Here is a 24491-nt window from a genome sequence, read left to right as displayed (position 1 = left end):
GAATAATATTATGGCGTATCATTCAATTTTTTTTTTACATAGTGACACTTACATAACGTAGCATCTGCAGTAGCTCTCCACTCCCATTCATTTTATATATATACATAACGTACGAAGCATCATTATAAACGTTAAACAATAAGTGCAAATTATAACACCAAACAATAATTTCCATAAAATTTTATATTGAATCTGCTCTACCTTTTCCCAAGTGATTTCTTGTCTCCCTCAACTTTATTGGTCTTGCTTTACCAACATTGAATTAATTTCTTCACATCCTTTAACCCTTCACCTAACTCTTTCATTGTGGCTAGCTATATTTTGCTTGTTGAAATCTCAAACTATATCTTCTGCTCACCTTTACTCCCCTCTCCTTCCGCCACTACTACTCCTTCCCTTCCCTTTATTTCCTTTCTGTGCACTCACTTGTCTGTAATTAATAACCTAACCCTTTCTACCCCTGATATCATATACCCTTTTTCTTCCCACTACCCCCTCATCATGACCAATTCCTACACCTCCAATGACCTTAACTTTTGGTTGGACCTCAATTCACCATGTCTTCTCTCCTCTCCTTCTCCTTCTTCCATCAATCCACCATTCTATTTTCCTTCCAATTATCATAATAGTAATAACTACACAAGTGCCATATCTTCTAATACTCATCATCAGTTCCAACCCTCTCCTCCTCAAAGAAAAGCCCTTCCCCTCCTTCATCCAAGACATGAAGAAGAAGAAGATCTTGAATCTTCATTCAGTGTCATGGAAGTGGACAAGAAAAAGAAAGAGCTGAGTTCATCATCTAGTTTCTTGGATGAAGAAGATGCTGCAGTGACTGTGGCCTTACACTTAGGGCTTCCAAGCACGAGTATTGCATCTTCTGCTGATTTAGCTTCTTCAAGCCTATACTCAACAGAGGCTTCTTCAGACAAAGAAGAAGAAGAAGAAAAAGTAGTACTCACTGATGCTTCGGGGCTTCTTCTGTCAAATAGAATTAACAGAGGACAATATTGGATCCCTACTTCTTCTCAGATTCTGATTGGTCCAACACAGTTCCCATGCCCCCTTTGTTTCAAGACGTTCAACAGATACAACAACATGCAGGTTTGTCACCTTTGGTCATTTTGATGATCAATTTCCTTCGATCGAGGAGAATAATAAAATAATCAAGACAATATAGTAATAGTTACCGGTGAATAGAATTATAAGTAGAAGGAAAGAGAATAACTTTCCTTTTTCCTGTTTCTTTATACTCTCCCATACCCCTACTTTCTCCCAGATCTCGTTTTCAGAAAATTTCTCCAAAAAGAAGAAGCTTATTTATGCTAGGCCTTTAGTTGAACTCTTCATATTTCTATGTATAGTATGACTTCAAATTTTCACATGCAAATACAAGAAAATTATTTATTAGTGATTAAATTTAGTGACAAATATGAAATATCCATCACTAATATAAACATTAGTGAAACTTTAGTGATGAATTTTTAAAATTTACATAAATTGATTCATCACTAAAATTAACTTTTTTTTTGTAAGTCGACTTAAATTTATCAAATTAGGAGGGAGATTTGTCTGAGTAACGAGTATGGATATATATTTTAGGGTTTTCCCACTTAATATTATTGCATTTCCTTTCCTTTATTTGATGAGCTGCAAGCTACTCGATCTATTACCCCTTTTTCTGTTCAGATAAAAATGAAAACTCTTGCTCCCTCTGGGAAGATCAGTATCCCAATAAATGGCTCAATTATATCCCTTTTTGCACCTTCTTAGTTTTACAAGTAAGAAAAATAGCATGGTTAAGTTGTCTAAATCAAGTGTTTTTTTCCTCATACGTTAATTAATGGTTTATAACATAAAACAAAAAGACACCGACAAGGGAGGCACAGAATGAAACAACATATCAATAGAGTTTCACAAAAATGAATATAATATAAATAACTGTACAAATATTCTCTTGTTGGGCTCCTGCGCGAACTTTTTCTTTAACAGGATGCCCTACACTGTCACCTATTTATTTAATTCCAGAGAGCGTGGTTGATGAACTAGTATCAAAACTTGTTCAAAAGGAGGCAGTTCCTAGTTAGCATACTATTTGGGAGTTAAGCTTTGTAAAGAGAGGAAAAGAGAGTGTATTTTTTTTAATAAATACTCCATTCTCTAATTTAATTATTTTTTAAAATAAAAGAAATTAATTAACATAAACTTTACATGTTATTAATTGATTTATTTATTTTTCTAATTATATAAATCTGTTAATTTAAAATAAAACATTTATCTTTCTCTCCTTTCTCCTTTAAATTCCAACCCAAAAACTTGGCCTACATAGTAAATTAAGTAATTCAAATTCAAAATCCTTACAAAACTATACATGCAACAAATTAAAGGCCTAGTTTGAAGTATTTTTTTTTCACAATGCAGTTCGTTGGACAAAACTAATATTTATAGTATATAGAAAACATGTATTCTTGTATGTGTGAGTGTGTCAATGGCTTCCAAATTCTTCTTCATCTAATTATTCTATGCTGTTACGTGATAATAATAAATAACATTGGTGCAAAAATAAACAGATGCATATGTGGGGGCATGGATCTCAATATAGGAAGGGACCAGAGTCTCTAAGGGGAACACAACCCACGGCTATGCTAAGACTTCCTTGCTATTGCTGTGCACCGGGGTGCAAGAACAACATCGACCATCCAAGAGCAAAACCACTCAAAGACTTCAGAACCCTTCAAACTCACTACAAGAGAAAGCATGGGACAAAGCCTTTCGTGTGCAGAAAATGTTGCAAAGCATTTGCTGTGAGGGGTGATTGGAGAACTCACGAAAAGAACTGTGGAAAACGCTGGTATTGCTCTTGTGGGTCTGATTTTAAGCACAAAAGATCTCTTAAGGATCATATCAAGGCATTTGGGTATGGACACACGGCTTGTGGAAATGACTGCAACCTAGATCAAGATGATGATCAAGTGGGCTCTGAAATTGAATAACAAAATTAATTAATTAACGCAATCTTTCCCAGTCGCAGTTTATATGATGTCATGAACACTATGGAACTGTTGATTGTTTCTCATATTTTCACTTTTATTAATTATCTCCTTGAGTCTTGATGATGCATATCAGATTGTAAATGTTCATGTTGTCATTTATTTCTGGTTTTGGTTTCTCTATATATAGTATCTCTCTATAAACATAACCGAGAAGTGGTAATTTGTATTCCAAGATTCAAGATCCATGATCTCCCAGGATTGTACGTCATTGGTTTAATAATTAATAATACCGACAGAATGTTCGTTTAATATAGGTTCCTAGCTCCAAAACATGTAATTCTAACTTGTCATTCCTTTCAAATTAACCTTAATTAGAATTGTAATTATGTCATATTATTACTTTCACACTTATTTTAGAGTAGAAGGAAAAGAGATAAAAAAAAAAAGGAGAAAATGATAAATGTGATAAAAAAGAAATGGAAAAAATGATGAAAGTAAAAGACATTTCATTTCTTTTTTTTTTTTAAAAAAAAAGAAGACTAGGGAAACCTCCTCTAAATGACACCTAGTGAGAGAAAAAGAGATAAGAGATAAAACTTTTATAATAGATTATATGATGTGATAAAAACATTTATGGAAAAAATAGTAAGGGGTTAATGCATGAAGTGTTTAGGATATGTTTGATAGGTAAGAAGAAGGAAAGAAATAGAATGGATGAAAATATATAGTTAGGGACAAGAGAAATAGAGTGAGTAGAAATAAATATGATGATATAAGGTTGCTTTGGTACCAATGAGAGAAAGGAGAGGAGGTAACAGGAGGAAGAGACAAGAAATTTCAAAAGCTTGGTGATTTGATACAAGAGATTAGGGAGGAAATTTTTAAAAAAGTTGGTGGATCCCATGGTAAAAATGAGAAGAATTGGGAAGAATTGTATATAAATGAGTTTCTCTCTAGATTTTTTAGGTTGAATTGGACATGTTACTCATGTTTCTTTCTCTCTCTTCATTTAATATTAGTTTATCTTCTTTTTTTAACCAATCAAACCACTTTAATTTAAGTATTTTTCTTCTTTCCTTCTTACTTATTCTCTCTCATTCTCTTCCTCACAACCAAACTCACCCATAGCTACTTTGGTTTAAGAAAAATAAATAAAAATAATTTACTTAATTAAAACATTTGGTTTTCAAATTCTCGCAATTAGTTGTACTTGATAGGAAAATCAATTGACGTATTTGTACTGTGTGAAGTGCATATCAATTGTTGTTTGGAAAGTAATCGATTATCAGATATCCAAAAGCTGGTTACTTATGAAAATCTATTTTTAGCAGCAATTTAATTATGAACAAAACTAAGATTATTTTTTTGCAAGAAATGTGTACTACTTTTTATTTTCACGCACTTCTTAGAAGAAATCAAAATACGTGAAATTTAACATTTTTTATTTCTTTTCTTCTGTATTTTAACGCTATCAAATGACCCAAATTTTTAATTTTCCGGCTATTTTTATGCTTTTTCTTCTCTTCCTCACCGTTTCCATGCTACCCAACCGACCGTTAGAGGAAAGAAGTATATATGTACTGATAATTAGTCTATTCAAGAATATTTGGCATTTTCAATGGGCATAAAAAAAGTAACATAAAATGATAATTTTTTTTTCTTAAAAAAATAAGCACACTAATAACTACCATACATATCATAAACCTGTTCATTTAGAGGTACAATATTAATAAAGTCACACTTGTATATATGGTATGATGTGTACTTACGCAGTTCCGGTACGTAACAAAGTAAATGCCGAGGAACATGGTGGCCCCAGTGAAAAAGATTAGAGTGAGGTGACGGGTGTTCATATGAATCCAGGAGGTATCTTTACCCTTTCCCTCCTCTTCTCCACTCGTGCAAATTGCTGCTCAGAGGCTCCAATCAATGTTATCAAACTTCTATCCACGTTAGGGTTGATATATAGTTATTTACCCAAGTGCATGGAAAGGTACACGCACACACACACCTTTTATCCAATAGCTTAATTATCGGAAAGAAAAACCAAATGGGTTCTTGAAAATGTTAAATTAATTTCTTGAAAGATAAAAAATATCAATTTAATTTTTAAATATGTAAAAAAAATATAACAAATTAATTATCTCATTAAATTTATGAGAATATTTTATTATTAAATTGTAATATTTAAAAATTAATTTAAGAAAATTATAAAATTTAAGGACCACTTTACTATATTTTTTATGGAACTAATTTCATTTAGTACATTCAAGAATTAAATTTAAATTATTTATATTTGAGATATTAATTTATCAGTATTTCATATTAAATTATTTATATTTTAGAAATTAATCTATCAGTATCTCATATGAAATATTTGAAATAGATGAACTTAACTATTTATTAAAAAAAATCCCTTATACAATTCTATCACCTTTTTTCATGATTTAATGGTCAATTGGTGTTTAAGATTTTATATAATCATATAATTAATAATATATATAGTATTGCAAGTGAAAATGCAGGTTTGGGGAAGCTTTAGAACCTGTCATTGATCAGCTTTATGACTCGAATGATGGTGCTACTTTTGTTGTGTCCTTCATGATGGACAGATCAAATACTATGTTTAGACTGACCCTAATGATTTCTACCAAAATGATTAATTAGCTTTTGTTGAAGCCAACAGCAACAAGGGTTTTTAATCAATAATTATATTATATATATATATATATATATATATATATATATATATATATATATATATCTTCATTAAATTAAAAAATAAAAATGGAAATGAATTAATGCAATGATGATAAGATTCGTAACAGAAGGCACCAAAATCGTATCTAAAATTGAAGGGTTGGGGGGAATGCGCTGGATCTTGTGGCTGTTGGTAAAAGTCCACAGAGAAAGACAACCAGAGAGAGCTGCTTGAAATGTCATATCAAAGTACACACATGCAGAGTTTGAAATAATCATAGGGTAACTTCATTCACTCTTCACTCTTCACTCTCAACTCAGCCAACAAAATCGGGACTCCACGTTCTTTGTCCCCACTTGTCTTTTCTTTTTCTTTTTGGGTAAAGTCTATTTGAACCTTCTCACCCTGGACTTGAACATGTTAAATAAGGGTAGTCTATGACTGTTAACAGGGTTTTCTATGGCGCCACTATATATATACTTTGTAGATTTAACATAACAACAGTAAAACGGGTGATGAAAACGATGACTAATTATGGTGATTCTTTGCTTGGTATCCATGGAATCCAGTGTAACGTCAATCTGTCACAACATCCCCCAACCTGTCAACGAGAGATGTGATGGAACATTGTAGACTTTAATATATAACGAGTTTTTTTTTCTTTTCCATTTTTTTAATATTATGATTTAATTTGGATACGATGGATAATTTATGCGCATGAAATAAATACAGTGGATCAGTATGTACCATATACAAATGCTCATAATTCAGGCTTCTGCGGTTACATATTTCGATTTGTCTCGTTACTGCAATTTCTCCTTTTTTCCTCCAACATCTGGTTAGAATATATATGATAAAATGGGGATCATCCTTGCGAAAACAATACTTTAGCTAATAAAGTTCGTTGATGATATGTTTGGTAAAATTAATTTATAAGCTAATTGAAATTATAAATTATGAACTGAAAGTTAATTGAAAGTTTATAAGTATCATTCAAAATCTTGCTTGGTAGACATCTCTTCCTCAAAGAGATTGATCCCTTAACTCCTATTGTTAGTTTGAGCAAATGTGATTGAATAAAATTGTTTAATTTAGATTCGTGTAGTAATCCTCCAATCCTCGAAGTACCAATAAAGCCCTATTAATAGGATTGAGAGATATCATCCTCTTTCTCACATTTTTTTCAATACAAAAAATCATATTATTTTGGTATATTTAACTAGCTAGATATGCGCGTAGCATAATTGAAGACAAAGCCTCAGGATGTGGTTGTTGGTTTGGTAAAGCTTTTTCAGAGTAATATGCGCAATATTTACATTATTATTACAGGTCAAATTTAACTTTCATTGTAATCAATCATTATTGAGTAAGTATGATGAATATCGTGTGTGTGTGTATATATATATATATATATATATATATATAAATCTAAAAAATTAAAATCATTTTTCATAGATAAATAAATTATTAGAAATATATTTATGATTAGATAAAAAAGAAGAAGCAACTAAACAAAATTGAGATTTAGGAAAGAAGAATAATTTTTTATATAAATTGAAATAATAATATGAAAGAGTTTAATTTGACAGTATAATATTTAGGTAAATTAGCATAAAAATTAAAACAATTATTTAAGAGAATTAATATGTGGGGAACAAGAAAAGGAAAAAAAAAATTAACACGAAAGGAAAACTTCGAAAGTTATTAAAAATGTGGATCTTTTTTAAGTCTAAATGACAGTGATGTACATATTTTCTAACAAGCATTCTTAATTAACCTGCATCCTTAAGGGAAAATGTAGAGTGTTTACCAAAATTCATTTATTATATAATAATGATAAAAAAATTATTTTAAGTAATTGAATGCAATTGATAAAATGTCGTAAATGTTACTTCATCAAGTTAAAGACATTCGTTGATAATTTTTTATAATATAATAAGAGAGAAATATTTAAGAGAGCAAATATAGAATATGAATATTAATAAAGATTAATAAAGATGCCTTAAAAAAATATTAAGATAAAATTAAAAGCTTGTGTGGATCTTTTTTTTTGTGTGTGTGAGAAAAGCTTGTGTAGATCTAACATGGATTCGCTTGAAAGAGCCTATGTACGACTTATTTCGAATTATTTTATGATATAAGGACGTGTTATGAAAAGTTTGTATAATACGTTCAGCCTATCTCAATAAGCTCTTCAAGATAGTTTATGAATTAAAAAAAAAATCTATAACTTATGCAAAAACAATTTAACCTTATTACTCCTTCAGTTATAAAAACAATTGTTTTTTTTTCAAACAGGTCCCCAATTCCGTTTAATTTGAGTTTTTAGAAAGAGAAAACAAAACAATTGAAATTTATTTGAATTAGTTTGATTTAATAATTTTAATTTTTTTATGCTAACTTAGAGTGCATTTGATTCGCTAAAAAAATAAGAGATTGGATAACAAAAAAAATATTTATAAATGTTTGATTTAAAAAATGATTGAGGAATAGTACAAAATAAAAAAAAATGATGGACTTGACAAATACCTAAAAACTTATAACTCACTAAATTTTGGTACGACTTCTTGTTCATTGTCTAACAAAAATAGAAATATAATATTATCCTTATTCATCTCTCTTCTCACCTCTGCCATGCCCCTCATAACGGATCTCTCATCCTCCCTCTCCATTCTCATCGTCCTCAACTCCTACCTTTTTGCCGACAACCAGTTCTCCTTGACTGTCCTTGCCAACATCCTTCGCTACCACGTCCTCCTCCAATTCCTCTCCTGGTCCGACCTTCGCACCCTCCCCACCCCTTCGACAAGCTTATCATCACGCTCCTTCAAATCACCAGTCACGCCACCAACAACTTTGGCTTCGTGAACGTCACTTGCAACTCCCAATTTGGTGTCATCTCGATCCGTTCCCCCACATCGTACTCCCCCTCCAATGTCACTATCCTCTCCTTCATAAAGAAGTGCGACGACGCCAAAAAATCACTGAGTGTCACCGCGCTGCGACAAATCGTGCTCAACTTTCTCCTCGCCGGTAGGGACACATCGTCGGTGGCACTAACTTGGTTCTTCTGGCTCATCATTAACCACCTCACGGTGGAAGAGAAGATCCACACGAAACTAATGGCGGTGTTTACTTCCACTCGCGGCGACGACCAGTGGCACTAGAGAGAGGAGATAATGGACTTCGAAGAAGCGGACAAACCAAACATTGTACATTACAAAGGGTATTATAGTAAAATTTATATTATTTTGTCTAATACACAAGTACATCAAATAAGATACAACACAAAATTATTTATATTGTGCATCAAACACCAAATAACGTACAGTATAAAAAGTTGTAATGTGATTCAGCTACTTGTCCAATATTATTTTGTTTGTTATGTCTTTTTAGCAAATCAAATACACCTTTAAAATAAAACACTTAAACAAATATGGTTTTCTACTTTCTGTAGCCACTTATCATTTTGCATAAGGTAAAATTTTGGTGTCTTTATGAATTCACAACAACACTACACAAAGTTATGATTTTCATTGTCTATTAGTTAAATGTAGAACTATTCATAACAATGCTTTAAGCTCAATAGTGAGTTTTATAAGAGAGATGAGTAAATCAAATCGCTTAACAAAATCGTCTAAAGTATATGCTAGCAACCATGTTTTTCATCATAAAAAAACTTGCATCAATTTTCTACTACGATACTTTTATACTAACTCTAATGAGTCCTATAAGTAATAATCTAGCTAATATTTTTCCTCTTACTTTCTAAAAAATGTATGTCTACTTTCTATAACTTTAATTTAATTTTTTAAAATTAAGAAGGAATAGTTCAAATATGATAATTCAAAAACCACTAATTATATATAGCTGTATGGTATGAATCAAATTAGACGCAAACTCTAAGTTAAATATTAAAATTAATGAGAAATATTTGAACCTACGATGTTGTATCCTATTTTGTGTGTGTAACGGCACTTCTTTACTGTACGTAATACTCAGACTCAGAAAAAGTATTTTATTTTTAATAATGAGTTAATGACCATTAGTGGATTTTGGTAAGGGTGAAAAGAAATTCATAAATAAAGATACAGTCAAATTATTTAAAAAACAATCCACTGATTACGATTATTAAAAGCTTTCGTTTTTTATATTACAAAATGAATTGTATTTTTATTTCGAAAAATTCTAATTATTTTTGTTAAATTGAAATTGGAGCCGGCATTCTAATAGGAAAGTATCATTACTGAAAAGTCCATATTCATAAGAGAACCTGAATTCATAACCGAATCGTGTATCATGGGTTACCGGTTATATTCATTTCAGAGTGACTGGGCCACTGGAGAATACCAAGTTTTCCGTTTGGGTTTCATGGTCCTCAGTGTGTTCCACAAAAACCGAATTCATAAGAGAACCCGAATTCATAACCGAATCTTGTGGGATTTGGATTTTTGTTGGTAGACGACATAAGGTATTGAAATAACATAAAATAGGATGAAGTGTTTATGTTTCAGTTTTTTTATAGTGTAGTAATTAGAAAAATGATTTCATTTCATACTCTCAAATTCAGGAGGAAAAAAAGAAGAAGAAGGTATTGACTAAAAAAAATGATGAAGTTCTACTATATTTCATCGTATTTTAAATAAGGCTTAAATATATTAATAATTTCTAATAAATATTAATTTTTTGTATTTATTTTCAAATAATATTTTTTATTTCTATTTGATTCTTGATATTTAAAAACTTTTATGTTTACTCCATGTTATCAGTAGTGTCTATTAACATGACACATAAGCTATTCACATATGGTGCCATGTCATAAAAATGCTTAACACACTAGCAACTGACTTGTCATGTGACCTGTCTCAACATTTTTAATACAAAAAATATAACATGAGGAAGTTAAAAAACGTTGTTGTTTTGAGAAGACAGTTAGGGACTTAGGGTTGAGTCTTGTTCCTTTCTTCGACTTTTAAATCTAAAAGCCACAGGCCGTTGTGCTTCGACAATGGGAAGACATGTGCTCCTCAAAACTCGAAACCACATTCGTCTTCTCCTTCACCGTCTCATATAGCACATCAACAACGGGAGCAATCTTCTTCACTAGGGTTTTGACGCAATTACAATTGAGCATAGAAGTTAGAAGCAAGGGAGGATCAAGAACGAGGAAGTTGTGCATGGTAGAAACCAACGACGATGGATATGGTTTTGATGGGTTTGTAGCACATCGTGCACCCACTCCAACACATCGTACGCCTGCTCCTCTCCTCGCTTGGCGCCTTCATCGAGGCTCGCAACGTTTGAAGAACGTGAACCTCACCATCAACTCGGTTCGCACGTGCGTCAAGCTAATGGAGGTCTGCACATGCGTGATCGACATGAAGCTCGCCATACCTTTGTTCAGAATCCAATCAGCCCACCACCACATTTTTCTTCGGCAAGCACCACTGCTGAGATTTGTTACTGACGATAGAAATGCTTTAATTCTTATGATTTTTTAAATTCTAAAATTTTGATGTTGATCTGTTCATTATTGGACATGTAAAGGGAATTCTGATGTAAATCTGTTCATTGCTTAGAAGGTGTTTGTAAAATTTTCTTTGAATCAAATTTATGGTAGTATTAAAAGTGATCATTACTTTCTTTATTTTTGTACAACGTTGTTTATATAAAGGATGGGAGGTAATATCATTTTATTACATTCAAGTGCATTTCATCATTTTCACTCAATTCAAACATATATCCTTAGGAAACCTAAATGGCTCAATGATGTAGCATGCTTCTGATAAAGATGCTTGGTTTCAAGATATACAAACATCAGATTTCAAAAGAGTTTACAAGCTGTTGTTTAGAAAGTAGATCTATTATTAATTTTGGTAGAAAATTGGTATACTGATGCATTGGTTAAATGTGTGATTACATGCACAATAATCATATTAATACTTACATAGATATTTTTTTTCTTCGTAAAAATCAAAGACAATATTAAATGAGATTTATAATAACTAGCACATTTTTGTTCAACCAACTAATCTACATTCCATTAATTATCACTAAGCTGGTTTGGAATGTGACTAAGTGGCATACTTTCTTACATGTCCCTTTGAATTATAAATGTGTGAAATAGAGGAAGCAAAGATATAAAAAATTGTCGTAAAATGATTTTTTTATATATACCTTTTTAAAAGAGATTTTTTTTATCAACGGAAATTTATAAGGTGTGTTGCAGGAGTTTAAAAACTAGTAAATAAAGTAAACATACACAAATTGTGAAATTAAAAGATAACAGAACAACATGAAATTGTAAGTTACTTTTGTCTGTACATACTTATACAAGGGGGAGCCATAATTACACAGGTGAAATGAATCCAACCTTCATGTTTTACTGTCATCCTCTATTGACTGTTGTACATTAATGCTGGCATCTTACAAGTTTCACGTCTGAATGCATCTCATTCAGAAAAGAAAGAGATAGTTCCCATCTACATGTCCTCTGGTAAGCTAATACGTAGAAAATATAACCTTTCTCTACAATCTCCCATGCATCTTGAGAACCTAACAAGGCTTTCATGCGACGACACCAATTATCATAATTCTCTTTGGTAAGACGAGAGAATTGAAACATACTCAAGCCATTGCTTGCCATCTCTCAACTCACAAAGTATTTCTCTCTCAACTCACAAAGTGTTTCTCTCTCAACACTCTAGAACTCAAGCTCTGATACCACTTTGTTGGAAGAAGAAGAAGATTTTATTTCATTTGCCACACCAAATACAAGAGTATGATCTCCTATTTATACTAAAATAGAGTGACCACTCACATAATTTACTTATTCAATAATACTAAATGCTCACATAATTGCTTATTCAAGACTTTGTAACTCACAACCTTACAACTTTCATCTTCCACAATTTAAGGCTCATAAAACTTGTTATTATTATTTTTCTAATTAATATCTAACAGCCAGTGGCAGCATTTCATGAAGGGTTAGAAAAGCCATGACTCCACCAACTGTTAATCAAAATATACATAACAATGTACCCAAAAACAAATTGTGAGTTCTAGAAATTGTATTAGTGCTAACCTGATCCAAGGATACCTTCAAGAATCTCGGGATTTAGGCTGGTAGGGAATAAACAGGCTACAAAGAAGGAAGAAAAATCGTCGCAGTAAATTCAACTTTACCAATGTAAAAGTGTGTTAAAAATATATATCTATGCGCATGAAAAGTTGAAAACCATTAAATCAACTCTGAAATTGAGAGAGAAAGGGATCCAATGTGCAATGTTGTACCATGCATGCCTCACCTAACCTTAAGCATGTTTTTGTGTTGTGAATATTACGCTTCATTATTGTTAATATACCAAATTAGTTATATGGTGCGAAGCATATCATATACCTACAATTACAACGCCCAGTGGCTCAGCAAAGCCAGAAAGTGATGCCAATTTGAATGCCTCCCATTTGCTACAACACATGCATTCAGAAATGGAATAAAAAAAATAGTTATTTTTCAAATTTGTAGTTATTGGTATAACTCATGTTATATAAACATAACAAACAACACCATCCATAGATTTAAGATCAATAAATAGTTCCAGATGTTATTACAAAGAATGACTTGCCGACCAAAAAAAAATGACATTATGTCAAACGAAAGGCTAAAACAACAGGAGCTCACTAAGGTTCTTACCTCTGTGTCGCAAAATAGACAGGAAGTGCAACAGCAACACCCTGGAAAGCAGATTGTTATTGTTTATGTGGAGGAAAAAATTTACAATAAAAACAAAACAAAATGAAACTAAAATATTCAGAGAAAAGGCATAAAATTTTATAAGGTGTGACGGTTTTCTCTTATTGTTATATTTTCACCAAATAAAATTATAGCATATAGTCTAAAGGGCTTTGCCACATGACCAAAATTTATACCTCTGGGATATTGTGCAGAGCAATGGCCAGTGCAAGGTTAAGACCAACACGAATGCCCTATTAAAAGAAGCATGACAAAATCATCAAATTGAAAAGACATTAACAAACATTTTAGAAAGTATAAAAGTAATGCTTCGCCAATTAATGACAGAAGCAGCAGATCCATATTAGACATGTTATTGTCAATATGGATATAAATGACCTCTCATTAAAAAATTCTAATAAGTTACCAGCTAAAGTTTTTGACAGAAGGAGTACCTTCATGGATCCAAGGTACACTGCCATTCCTTCTGGAAAATTATGCAAACTTATACCTGGGATAAAATCAAAATGAAAATTAAAAATCAACTTAGAAGATGAGAAACAAAATTCTAATTTCCTCCACTCTATTGGAAAGTGTTCATACAGTTATACCTATGGCTGTAACAACTCCACTGATTAAAACTTGACGGCGACGCCTTTTCATAATGCCTTTGTTTCCTTCTTTCCCAACTTTCTATTTTCAAGTGTTATAACATTATCAGAATTTGTATCTATGTTGAAAACAACATAGCAACTGCAATGCCATTTTGAAAATGCACAAACAGTGATTCAATTGGCAGGAAAACGTTCATTAAAACCTTTTTACCTTTTCATCTGAAGTGGGAGGAGCAACTGTTGGTTCTGGTATAAATTTGGCAACAACAGCAAAGAATATGACACCAGCAAAAAACTAGAGAAAAAGAAGACAAAAGTTTATGGTCAGAATATGAGAGAACTTATTAGATTAATTGAATTATACTGAAGAGTGAAGAACACAACATACCCAAAGGTTGCCTCTCAAGAAGCCAAGTGAGTTCAAGGCATTATGAGTCAGATCAAAGAATGATATACTCAACATCAAACCAGCAGCAAAACCCTTCATGAAATGATAGCTTTCAAAAAGCAAGCATATGGCTAAAGTATGCAAGTCAAGGATTTTAATTGTAGACTTAATGTTACATTTTATAAATGACAAAACTTAGAATTTTTGGTGTTATTTTCCAATCACAACTAAAGTTTCGCTTCAGAAATCAGCTCAACTTTAAATGCCAATGTTTAATACCTGTTATCGAGATAAAAATTCAATTTTAATTTTTTATCCATAAATTCCAACTTTTTATTGGAAAGTAACACCAAAAGTATCTAAGGGTCTCCTTGGATGTAAACTTCTGAACTACTTCTATGAAAAATAAAATATATTTTTTTCAATAAGTTAAAATTAGCTCTCACATTAATTAATTTATTGAAGTTTTTTCATTTAATTTCTCTAAAAAATGAAAAAATATTTATAAATTAACTAATCAAAAACTAATTTTAATTTATGAAAAAATTCATTTCATTTTTTCCTAGGAGAAATGATTGAAAATGAACATATATATGCAACTCAAAAGTCAAAGCAGATAAAACGGAGTTTTTGAGTTGGAACGAGGAAAACCACCTGTAACAGTCCAAGCATCTTCAAACTTGGAGCTTGACTAAGGATTACGAAAAGTGCACCTGTTCGATGTTCAGAAATGTTAGTCCGGCCGGCTAGCTCCACATAACTTAAAATAATAACGAATATAATTTTGGGTAATTTACATAAGTCTGTAAAATGTAAATAGTGTAACCAACCTCATACCTATAATGCATGTTTGTTTGGTTTTAAATTTCTGAACTCTGAATCTACTCGAAGCTACAAACAATATTTCTTTTAATTTGACGTAAAAAGGTAGAGAGACTATTGTTGAAGACTCTTTCCATATACACAACTTTATAAAAAAATACTGCATGGTCTAAAATCATGGTGGTACTTGTTGATTTCTATTATGATTGTGTTTTCATAACTATTTTTTATAAATTAAAAAAGTTTACAAAAAGATTGATTAAGATAATAGACGCAAACTTTCTATCAACTTTGTGACTTTTGGTTGTTATTACATGAAATGATAATTAAGTCAAAATTGATAGAGATGATCCACGACTACTTAATAATTGCTCATAAAGATCATTAGAAGTTTGTGCTTATTAATTATTATTGTGTAGGACATTTCTCTTGCTCATTCCTGGATTAATATCTAGTTTACGAGTTGACTTTATCTATTTCTTCTCTCCTTCCTAATACGCCCCAAGTCCCAAGATGAAATAAGTAACTTAATAAACAAAAAAAAAAAACCTCACTAATTAAAAGGTGTCGTAAAAAGTATGCGTATGGTGCAAATGGTAGCAGTTTATGCACGAAGTTGCGCAGGATATATACGAAACATGAAACGTTGGAACATTTAGAAGTTAGTAAATTTAGAGGAATCAAATATGCATGATGATAATATGATGGGTAATAATACACAAACGGCTGATTATTTTAAAGATCTCTCTAATATTTTTTTATCTTCCTATTATATCATAAATTTTATCATATTCATATATTTTTTTTCTTCTTTCCAAGTGTTATAACATAATTTTTGTAATATGAGGATGGAATTATCGATTATGAATTAATGGGGAGGAAGCAAATTGTACGTTGATGAAAGAGAGAAGAGGTGTGCGTACCGATGGAAGTGCTGAAACCACCCACGGATGAAAGTGCAACACCCAGCAAGACCTGCGAATCCATCACGATAATGAATGAAGATAACGTTTTCTTTTTATATATTTTTACCTGAAATGAATTTTGAAAAGGAGGGGAAGAAACAAGTGCAACTATACCTGGACTCCATCGGGACCAATATATATATATATATATATACAGTTTGTATAGTTATTTTTATTTTGATCAAAGGTCTCGGTGGAGGGAAAGCCAAATGAGAGGGAGAGGGAGTTTGAGTATTAATTCCAACAGTGGAAGGAACAACCAACTCAAATTAATTAAGAAAGAGATGAATTGCGTCATTGGTCCACGAAAAGTACATTTTTTTTCTCTCCTAAACATCCTAATTCACCACTTCACCTTGCCTCCTCTGTGTTATTTCTCTCACCTTTCTTCTAGACACTCACCACAACACAGCAGCTACCTACCTATATACTCACTCCTACCAAAAATTATGTGGACTAACGTTAATTTTTTAATCACCATTATGTTCCGATTGAATCAGAACTTGTGCTCTTTCATTTTTTAATCAAGGTTAACTTTTTTGGGGAAGGGAGATGAATAACAAATGTTATCAAACATATCTTCTAACAAAACATTATTAAATGTCCTTAACCATAGTTATTAATGTTTGAGAAATATTAGAAATACACTCTGTTACATTCTTTTTTTTTTTAACATTCTCTTTAATCTTTATTTTTAATTGGTTAAATTTTATTAAAAACTATAAAATCATAAAATAGGTCATTAAATATGATATGGAACCAAACAAATTTTGTCATTTTTGTGAGTTCAACTTAATATTTAATTAGTTTTTCTCTTAATTTTATAGTTTCATTAAATTTTAACCAATATTAAAAAAAGTGTTAAAATAATATATTACTCACTCCTCGATAATAAATTGAATCAGAACGTGTGCTCTTTAACTTTTTGTTTTACAATTAATCAAACTGATTATGTGAAATATTAGAAAATATGTTTATGTAAAATTTGACAGGTAAACAAGTTAGATTCGACCCACGTTGTACGTAAAGGTTTCGTAGTCACAGGCCCATGTTTTCTGGGCCTGTAGTGTTTCTATGCGGCCCTCCAACCAACAGCCGAACTTAAAGTTGGAGAACTTTTCTGGTGCACTTTTCCTGCTTCATTCGCTTACTTGGTTTTCTCCGCCCCCTCTACATTTTGCTTCAACAAAAGTTGGTGAGTGGTGCTCCGACGCTATATTTTTACTGTGGCTAAATATCACTTTTCTTCCCTTATGTTTTAAGTGTTGTTTTAATTTGTTATATTAAGTTTTATTTTAATATTTATAATTTTAAAATTTTTATTTTGATACATTAAATTTTTAAAGTTTTATTTTAACTTTTTTTATCTTTATGTTTTCGAAATTTTGGTTTTGATTATTTTTTTATTCTATTAGCAAACATTAATGTTTTATTAAATTTTAAAATAATTTTGATTAAAACCGTCACAATCTTTAAAATGTATTTAATCATAATCTCCATCCATAAAACAACACCCGTACTCACTTCATAGTCACATCGTTATTCAACACCAACAAAAATAAAAAAATATTAAACCTCCACACTAATGAGAAACTTTAGGTTTAATGTGTGCATAGTAATTTTGAACCGTACTTTGGATTTTAGTTGTTATTATTTTAAAATTTAAAATTAACAAAACATTAATGTTTGCTAATTTGTGAACAATATCAAAATAAAACTTTAAAAAATATAAAATATCAAAATGAAATTTTTGAAAATATAAAGAATCAAAATAAAACTTTTAAAACTTAACATATTAAAATAAAACTTTTGAAAATATAAAAGATTAAAATGACAATTTTGAAAACAAAAAATCAAAATAAAGCTTTTAAAAATGAATATACCAAAGTAAAAACAACACTAAAATATAATGAATAAAAAAAGATATTTAATTTTTTATTTTTATATTTAATATTTAAGGATAGCGTAAAGAAAAAAAAGAAGTGAAATTATATTCGATACTAATAAATTAAACTATAAGAAATTAGTTTTAAGATGAATTATAAGATAATTATGATAAAAATTAATAAATTTAGTTACATAATATTTTATATCGGATGAATAATTAAAAAAATTATACAGTTTATATATTTTAATTAAATTATAATAAAAAGATACACAATTCATACAAATTAGAGTGAAAAAATATAGGATAAAACAAATAATGTAATAAAAAAACAAAAAAAAATCCTATAAATGCTTAATAAATATGATGCCTTAAAAAAAAGAAAACAATGTAAAAATGAAATTGTCTTAAATTAAATACCTGACATAACCTAAATATTTTTTAAGAATATCAGATTTAAAATGTTATTTTACTACATTATGAAAAGACACAGTGATATAAAAAAATAAAAAAAAATTAATTTGGAAAAAAAAGACATGAAACATTTTATAATTTTAATTTTAATAAATTAATTCAATTTAATACTGTTCGACTTTGTCTAGTTGGTCTCTCCTCCTGTTCTTTTCAACCCTCCATCCAAAAAGCGCCAGAAACTTCTCAGTGGCATCGCATTCGGCTTCAGCCATGGCGGCCTAGCCTAATTAATAATTCAAAACCCTAAACCCCAACCACCAATTTTCTTTTCTCTTCTCCACTTTCCCGAGAAAATTCAAATGGCCTCGGGACTCGCCTTGCGATTCAGATCCCATCTCCTCCACACCGCCTCCCTCCTCCCATCCTCCCTTCTCCACCACCCTCCCATCCAACCCTCGCCGCCGCACCTCTCCCTCCACCGCCTCCTCTCCACGGCGCGCCGCACCCCGCCGCGCTCGAAGAAATCCGTCGACATCAGCGCACGCGCGCGCCAGCTCCAGACGCGGCGCCTCTGGACCTACGCGCTCACCTTCGGTGGCCTCGCCGGCTTTGTCGTGATCGTTCTCAACAACTTCCAAGACCAGCTCGTCTTCTACGTCACCCCAACCGAAGCCCTCGAAAAATACGCCAACAATCCAACAAAAGCGCGGTTTCGGCTGGGCGGTCTTGTCCTGGAAGGCAGCGTGGTGTACCCGGCGTCGTCGCCGGAGGTGGAGTTCGTCGTCACCGATCTCATCTCCGACATCGTGGTACGGTACGAGGGATCGTTGCCGGATTTGTTCAGGGAAGGGCACTCCGTCGTTGTGGAAGGGCTCGTGAAACCGTTCACGGACGAGATCAGGAAGGAGGTGTCGGCGAAGAACGTTTCCGAGAAGGCGAGGAAGATAGAGTGCTATTTTTCGGCCACGGAGGTTCTCGCCAAGCATGATGAGAAGTATATGCCTAAGGAAGTTGCTGCTGCTATTGAGAAGAATAAGAAGATTATTGAGGATGCTGCCACTGCCACCGCCACCGCCACCGTGGCCATGGAGGGACCAAAGACACCATAGATCGATGGTCGTGGACGTGGTATTAATCAATTTTTGAAATTACTTACAGATTACAGTGTTATGATTTTTTGAGGGATGTTGATTATTTAACTATATAGGATGAGATTTTTTTAAAGTAATAATTAGGATGAGCACGGGTAAAGCTGAGGGTTATAATGGAGAGACAAATTTTGATTATTTTTTTAAACAGAGGCAATTGTTTCTTGTTGTTTTAATACATTATTGTGCGATGTGTTTCTAAATAAATGTTTAACTGAATGATAATGTAGCTCTTTTATACTTTGCTCTGAAAACAATTTGGGTAACATGTTAGCTCTGGAATTGGGTTTAACGTTGTACCCTTTGACTTGCCATGGTTTAGTGCTGGTAATGGATTTGTGGTTTCATGTCTCGCTTGTTACTGTGTTGTCTCGGAAGTGTATCTGATTCTGCACACTAAGCTGAAGTTTGTGTAGTGTTTTGGATCATAATGTGAATGGCTGGCTGGCTATTTAAAATGCAAAATTTCGGAAGATTGTTGGGGGCGTTGAACTTAATTTGATTATTTTAATCTTTTGCAATTCAGAAATTTGGATTGTTGGGAGCTTAGCCTTAGTAAGGTTTATTAGTTGTGACAATTTATTTATGGGCAAGGGGCTTGACTTCAATTTTACAGCCCTTAAGGTGTAATTGCTAGAGAACATGGAGCTTTTACTTGAACATAGTTGTTCGATCAGTGCTGGATACCATTGTGTTAACTGTCAAATACTTTTCAGATACCTGTGGATGCTTCCAACTTATATCTTTCAATCATTTCAGAACTTCTATACAAATACAAAAGGGATGCCACAATGATTAGATAAAGGATGGCATTTCATTGTACTTATGAGTAATACTAACTTTTGAAAAACTGTTATCTGTATTTTAATTTAGCATTTGTGTTTTTTTTTTGTTAATATTATATTGATTTTGCATGTAACTTGGTGGTGTCTTGTATTTTTTAAAGTTGCTGCATCCACTTGTTAGTGTCTAGTCCTGTTCTGTATCTTTGCTTCCTAGATATAGATGTTATAGTCTAATCGATGTACTATGGCCCCTGCTACACTCTTTTCTATTGTCCACTCTCCACTATTTAGAGCTACATCAGTTCATCTCTCTCTCTCTCTGCCTTTTCTTTCCCAAAATGTGACATGAGCTGTGTTTCTTCCCCTTCCTTCACTTACAGAAAGCCAGATAATGACTAGAAAAAAAAAAGGCAAAAATAAAAAAACTAAAAGGAAAAAAGCTTACCTGTGGCTGCATTTCTGTCCGGGTTTTCATTTGATTTTTTTCCCCAGACACTCAACAAGCAAATTCTTTGTTTTTATATAATAGTTTTAGTTATCTAAGATTAGAAGGATGGTAAGATTAGAAGGATGGTAAGTTCTTTTTTACTATGGTTGGAAGGTATGAGATTTCCCAGCTTCCTATTATATTCATTGTGCATATTTATGTTGTGAACATGTTCAGTTGGGGTATTTCCTTAAAAAAAACAAATTGTGACAATTAGCAACCCGACATTTGATTATAGAATTTCAAATTTTATAGTCTTAACCTGGTTTTAGGCAGTGGCTATACTAACGTTGTGTTTCGATCTGCTAGGAATGATAATAATTATCATCTATGAGAATCTGTGATCATTATCAATTATCTGCTATGTAAGTTTACTATAACATCTGAAAATTTCGGCTTTTATTGGGACTGCTTAAAATGGCGTTGCTCAAAAAGATAACAAGTATTCTTCAGTCAAACTAAATACACATTTCCACTTGGCAAATTGAATCATTAGTCCGTTTGTTTGAAATTCCATGTGTGTCTTATCTTTTTTCCACCTTTACAGACAGACAAGAAAACTGTTACTGGTTTGTGAAGTCATTCTCAATGCTCTGATGTATTTTTCCTGTCCTAATTATTGATTAACATAATTTTTACCTTATTTTTTCTCCTTTAAACACTTCACTTTGTCACTCTGTAAGAACACCATGCAAGATCATAAGATAAGAAGTACTTGACGACAGAAAATCAGAATTCAAACAATATATAATATTTATCTCATTTTCTTAGTAGAGGAGCTCAATTAATAAGATAACACAACAATAATAATGCCATCAACAAAAGCACTCACATTTAGTAGAATGAAGATATAAGAGAACAGAATCTGGGGAAGAAAAAAATAAATTGAATAGAGTAGATAGGTTTCACTCCTTGCAGCATGAAGAATTAATGGCATAGAAGGGCAATAAGAGAGAGGAGCAGTGAGGAGCAAACAAATGCTCCAGAGTAAGTCACCAAAAATCCAGCTCCAGCGTCCATTGTTGGTGCTGGTGCTGGCGCTTGAGGGAACTCACTGGTCTGAGCACTCACCCCTGCAGCAAATAGAAGCCCCACAAAGAAAGCCATGAAGAAGAACATTGCTCTGCTCTTGCTAATGCATGCCATTTTTCTCACACACAAAAAGATGTAAACTTGCAAAGAAAGAAGTAATAACAATTCTTAGATAGCTTGAGCTTAAAGAGGTGGTGAAGAGGGTGAGTGAATTGCTTTGCTACTTTTGTGTTGTTAGAGAGAAACAAGACTGCAAATTTATAGGCACCACTTGAAAAAAAAATTAATATTTAAAGTTAATCAACTATCACATAATTTGAGTTTAGACGGCAACGTCTATGTGCTTTGAATCATTTTAATGGTTGGTGTAGGACCCTCTCACACACTAGACAGGTCATGTTGTGGTCCCTTCACACAACAGGCTTCAAACGGCTATACTTTATTTTCGGTGAAAAATCAAACGGCTATGCTGACAAGTGTCAAGAAGATCCACCGGTGTACCCCCTCCATGATTTGTTTTAGGACTCCATACTTTCCCAATTTCAAATTATGAGAAAGGGAGAAAGTTAGCACAAGGTGACACATCTTAACACTGTTTGATTTCTATACGAATATTTATCTTGCATGACTATAGAATTTCGAAAACTCTAAACATACGCTTCATTTTCTTTAGGTGGAAAGAATCAAGAAAGAGAAAGACAGAGAAAAAGAAAGGATATTAAATGTAACACAAATGATATAATAAGAAATGAAGAGAGAAAAAAAAAATAGAATGTATGGATACTTTTTTTTTGGTAAGGGGAATGGATGAATATAATTACTCGTATAATTTAACTTTTCATTTTAATATGACTTTTGACCATAAAACAAAAGACAAAGAGGAAAGACAAATGATTGAGCATCTTCTTTTCAAATTCTGAAATGTTTCAGCGAAAACTAATGTGTAACTTTGATAAACGTGTTTGAAAATCTGTTATAAAATTAAGTTTAAAAGGAAAAGTAGTTTTACAAATTCTGATATGTTTAGGTGAAAAGTATACGGTAACATTTTCAATTATAAATCAAACATGTCAGATATTATTCAATACTTTCGAAAAATGCATAAAAAATATAGGAAAAAAAATAAATTATTAATGTAAATATTACTCAAACATAAATTTCACTAAACACATGGGTATAATTGCAGAGAGAGTTTTGTCTCTTTTTATTCTCGCATAAAATTATCTTTCATGGAAGATATGTGTGAGTTGTGAACCAAAGTTTTTAAAAAAAAAACAGAAGAAGCATGGAAATATATTTTTCTTTCTGTTTAGCCAATTCCCAGCAGGCTCCGGTAAACTAAATCTTTAGATAAGATTATTGCTTTTTAAATATGATATCAACATATCGGAATAATTACTTTGTTTCATTGATAATGTAGTGTTAAGTTTTTATTACTATTTTATTAAAAATAGTAATCAAAACAATATTTTTGTTACTGACAAGTACAATTAGGTTTTTTTTTTCTTACAGTTAAAAAATTATTTTTTCAAACTTTTCAATAATAAAAAACCTACCTCTTAACCAAAAGATATAGCTCAAGTTAATTTATACATTTGTTTAAAAAGAAAAGATTAATTTATTTTTCTGACAGTAAATTATCCCACAGCCGGAAGTCACTAATCCCTCTGGAATTAAGAAGAAATTCTTCTCCCACATGTACTATTCTATGCACATAATTACTTAGTCAGTGATCGAACACATATCATATGTTTAAAAGGTTCAAACTACTTATTATTTGTATCACATCCGTAGGTTTTATACATATGTATTGCAATCATATTTAATTATTTAATTTCATAAAAAAGTTTAAGATTTGAATAATAGGCTGGAAATGAATGTGCTCAGCACAACTTTCCCAATCTCAAGCCGTACTCGTAAGTCGTAACAACAGATCGATATATCAATATAGTACCACAGAACATCGTCTTCAATCCTTAGGATTATATTGCAGCCAAAAGTCTCCCCCACCACCAAAAGCCAAAAAGCCAAGTTCCGAAGTTTATTGGAGTATTATTGTGAAGTGAAGTTTGAGTAAAAATAAAAAAGTTAAGCATCTGAAAATTATTTAGTAAAAATGAACTTAATATAATTTTTAACATAATTTTAAAACATTTTTCCATCAAATTAAAAAAAATTATTAATTTGAATTTTAGTTTTAAAAAAACAAATTCTTCTTAAATTTCACAATGATTTTTTGTATTATTACTCATATTCATACTGTCTCACCACCACTATCATTTGTATCATTCTGATTATCATTTTATTACTATTAGTTTTGATTTCACTATTGCCATTCATACAATCATTTTTATCACCACCATTGTTGCTAGCAACTATTATTAGTCACCATAGATATTGTAACTTCTAAATTCCAAAAAACTAACTTGAACTTATGGCTAAGTTATTTTTAGCTTATGGGAACAATATGTGTCATTTTTGTTTTTTATTTTCTTTTTATAAGTGTTTGTGAAAAAACTTATTCA

At 31.8% G+C, this 24491-nt stretch overlaps 4 protein-coding genes across 8 annotated transcripts; 2 read left to right on the top strand and 2 right to left on the bottom strand.

Annotated features, from left to right (window-relative positions):
* The first annotated feature begins 318 nt into the window (after positions 1-318).
* Positions 319-3298, top strand: LOC100802239 (zinc finger protein WIP2). Its single transcript, XM_014764522.3, has 2 exons — positions 319-1104; positions 2571-3298. The coding sequence occupies exons 1-2, from the start codon at positions 502-504 to the stop codon at positions 2991-2993; spliced, it is 1026 nt and encodes a 341-aa protein (XP_014620008.1). The 5' UTR covers positions 319-501; the 3' UTR covers positions 2994-3298.
* An 8607-nt stretch (positions 3299-11905) lies between these two features.
* LOC100799038 (zinc transporter ZTP29) lies at positions 11906-16305 on the bottom strand. The gene is made up of 11 exons (XM_014764803.3): positions 16174-16305; positions 15083-15141; positions 14429-14521; positions 14252-14335; positions 14038-14119; positions 13882-13937; positions 13624-13680; positions 13388-13428; positions 13094-13161; positions 12779-12835; positions 11906-12216 (listed from the first exon to the last, which is right to left on the bottom strand). The coding sequence occupies exons 1-11, from the start codon at positions 16235-16237 to the stop codon at positions 12107-12109; spliced, it is 771 nt and encodes a 256-aa protein (XP_014620289.1). The 5' UTR covers positions 16238-16305; the 3' UTR covers positions 11906-12106.
* A 2330-nt stretch (positions 16306-18635) lies between these two features.
* Positions 18636-22780, top strand: LOC100806496 (cytochrome c-type biogenesis protein CcmE homolog, mitochondrial). Of its 5 annotated transcripts, XR_005887551.1 has the most exons (4): positions 18636-19642; positions 21482-21532; positions 22338-22542; positions 22640-22780. XR_005887551.1 is itself a non-coding variant. In XM_014764521.3 (2 exons), the coding sequence occupies exon 1, from the start codon at positions 18874-18876 to the stop codon at positions 19621-19623; it is 750 nt and encodes a 249-aa protein (XP_014620007.1). In that variant the 5' UTR covers positions 18636-18873; the 3' UTR covers positions 19624-19642; positions 22338-22780. The 5 variants fall into 5 exon arrangements, 3 of the variants coding, with proteins under 3 accessions (XP_014620007.1, XP_040863333.1, XP_040863332.1); XR_005887550.1 differs by lacking the exon at positions 21482-21532; XM_014764521.3 differs by lacking the exon at positions 21482-21532 and having other exon boundaries at positions 22338-22780.
* Positions 21654-22194, bottom strand: LOC100792160 (uncharacterized). Its single transcript, NM_001364641.1, has one exon. The coding sequence runs from the start codon at positions 22078-22080 to the stop codon at positions 21862-21864; it is 219 nt and encodes a 72-aa protein (NP_001351570.1). The 5' UTR covers positions 22081-22194; the 3' UTR covers positions 21654-21861.
* Positions 22781-24491: the final 1711 nt, after the last annotated feature.

Source organism: Glycine max, chromosome 12 (genome assembly GCF_000004515.6).
Source record: "Glycine max cultivar Williams 82 chromosome 12, Glycine_max_v4.0, whole genome shotgun sequence".
Taxonomy (NCBI): domain Eukaryota; kingdom Viridiplantae; phylum Streptophyta; class Magnoliopsida; order Fabales; family Fabaceae; genus Glycine; species Glycine max.
This window is presented reverse-complemented; position numbering and strand designations above follow the sequence as displayed.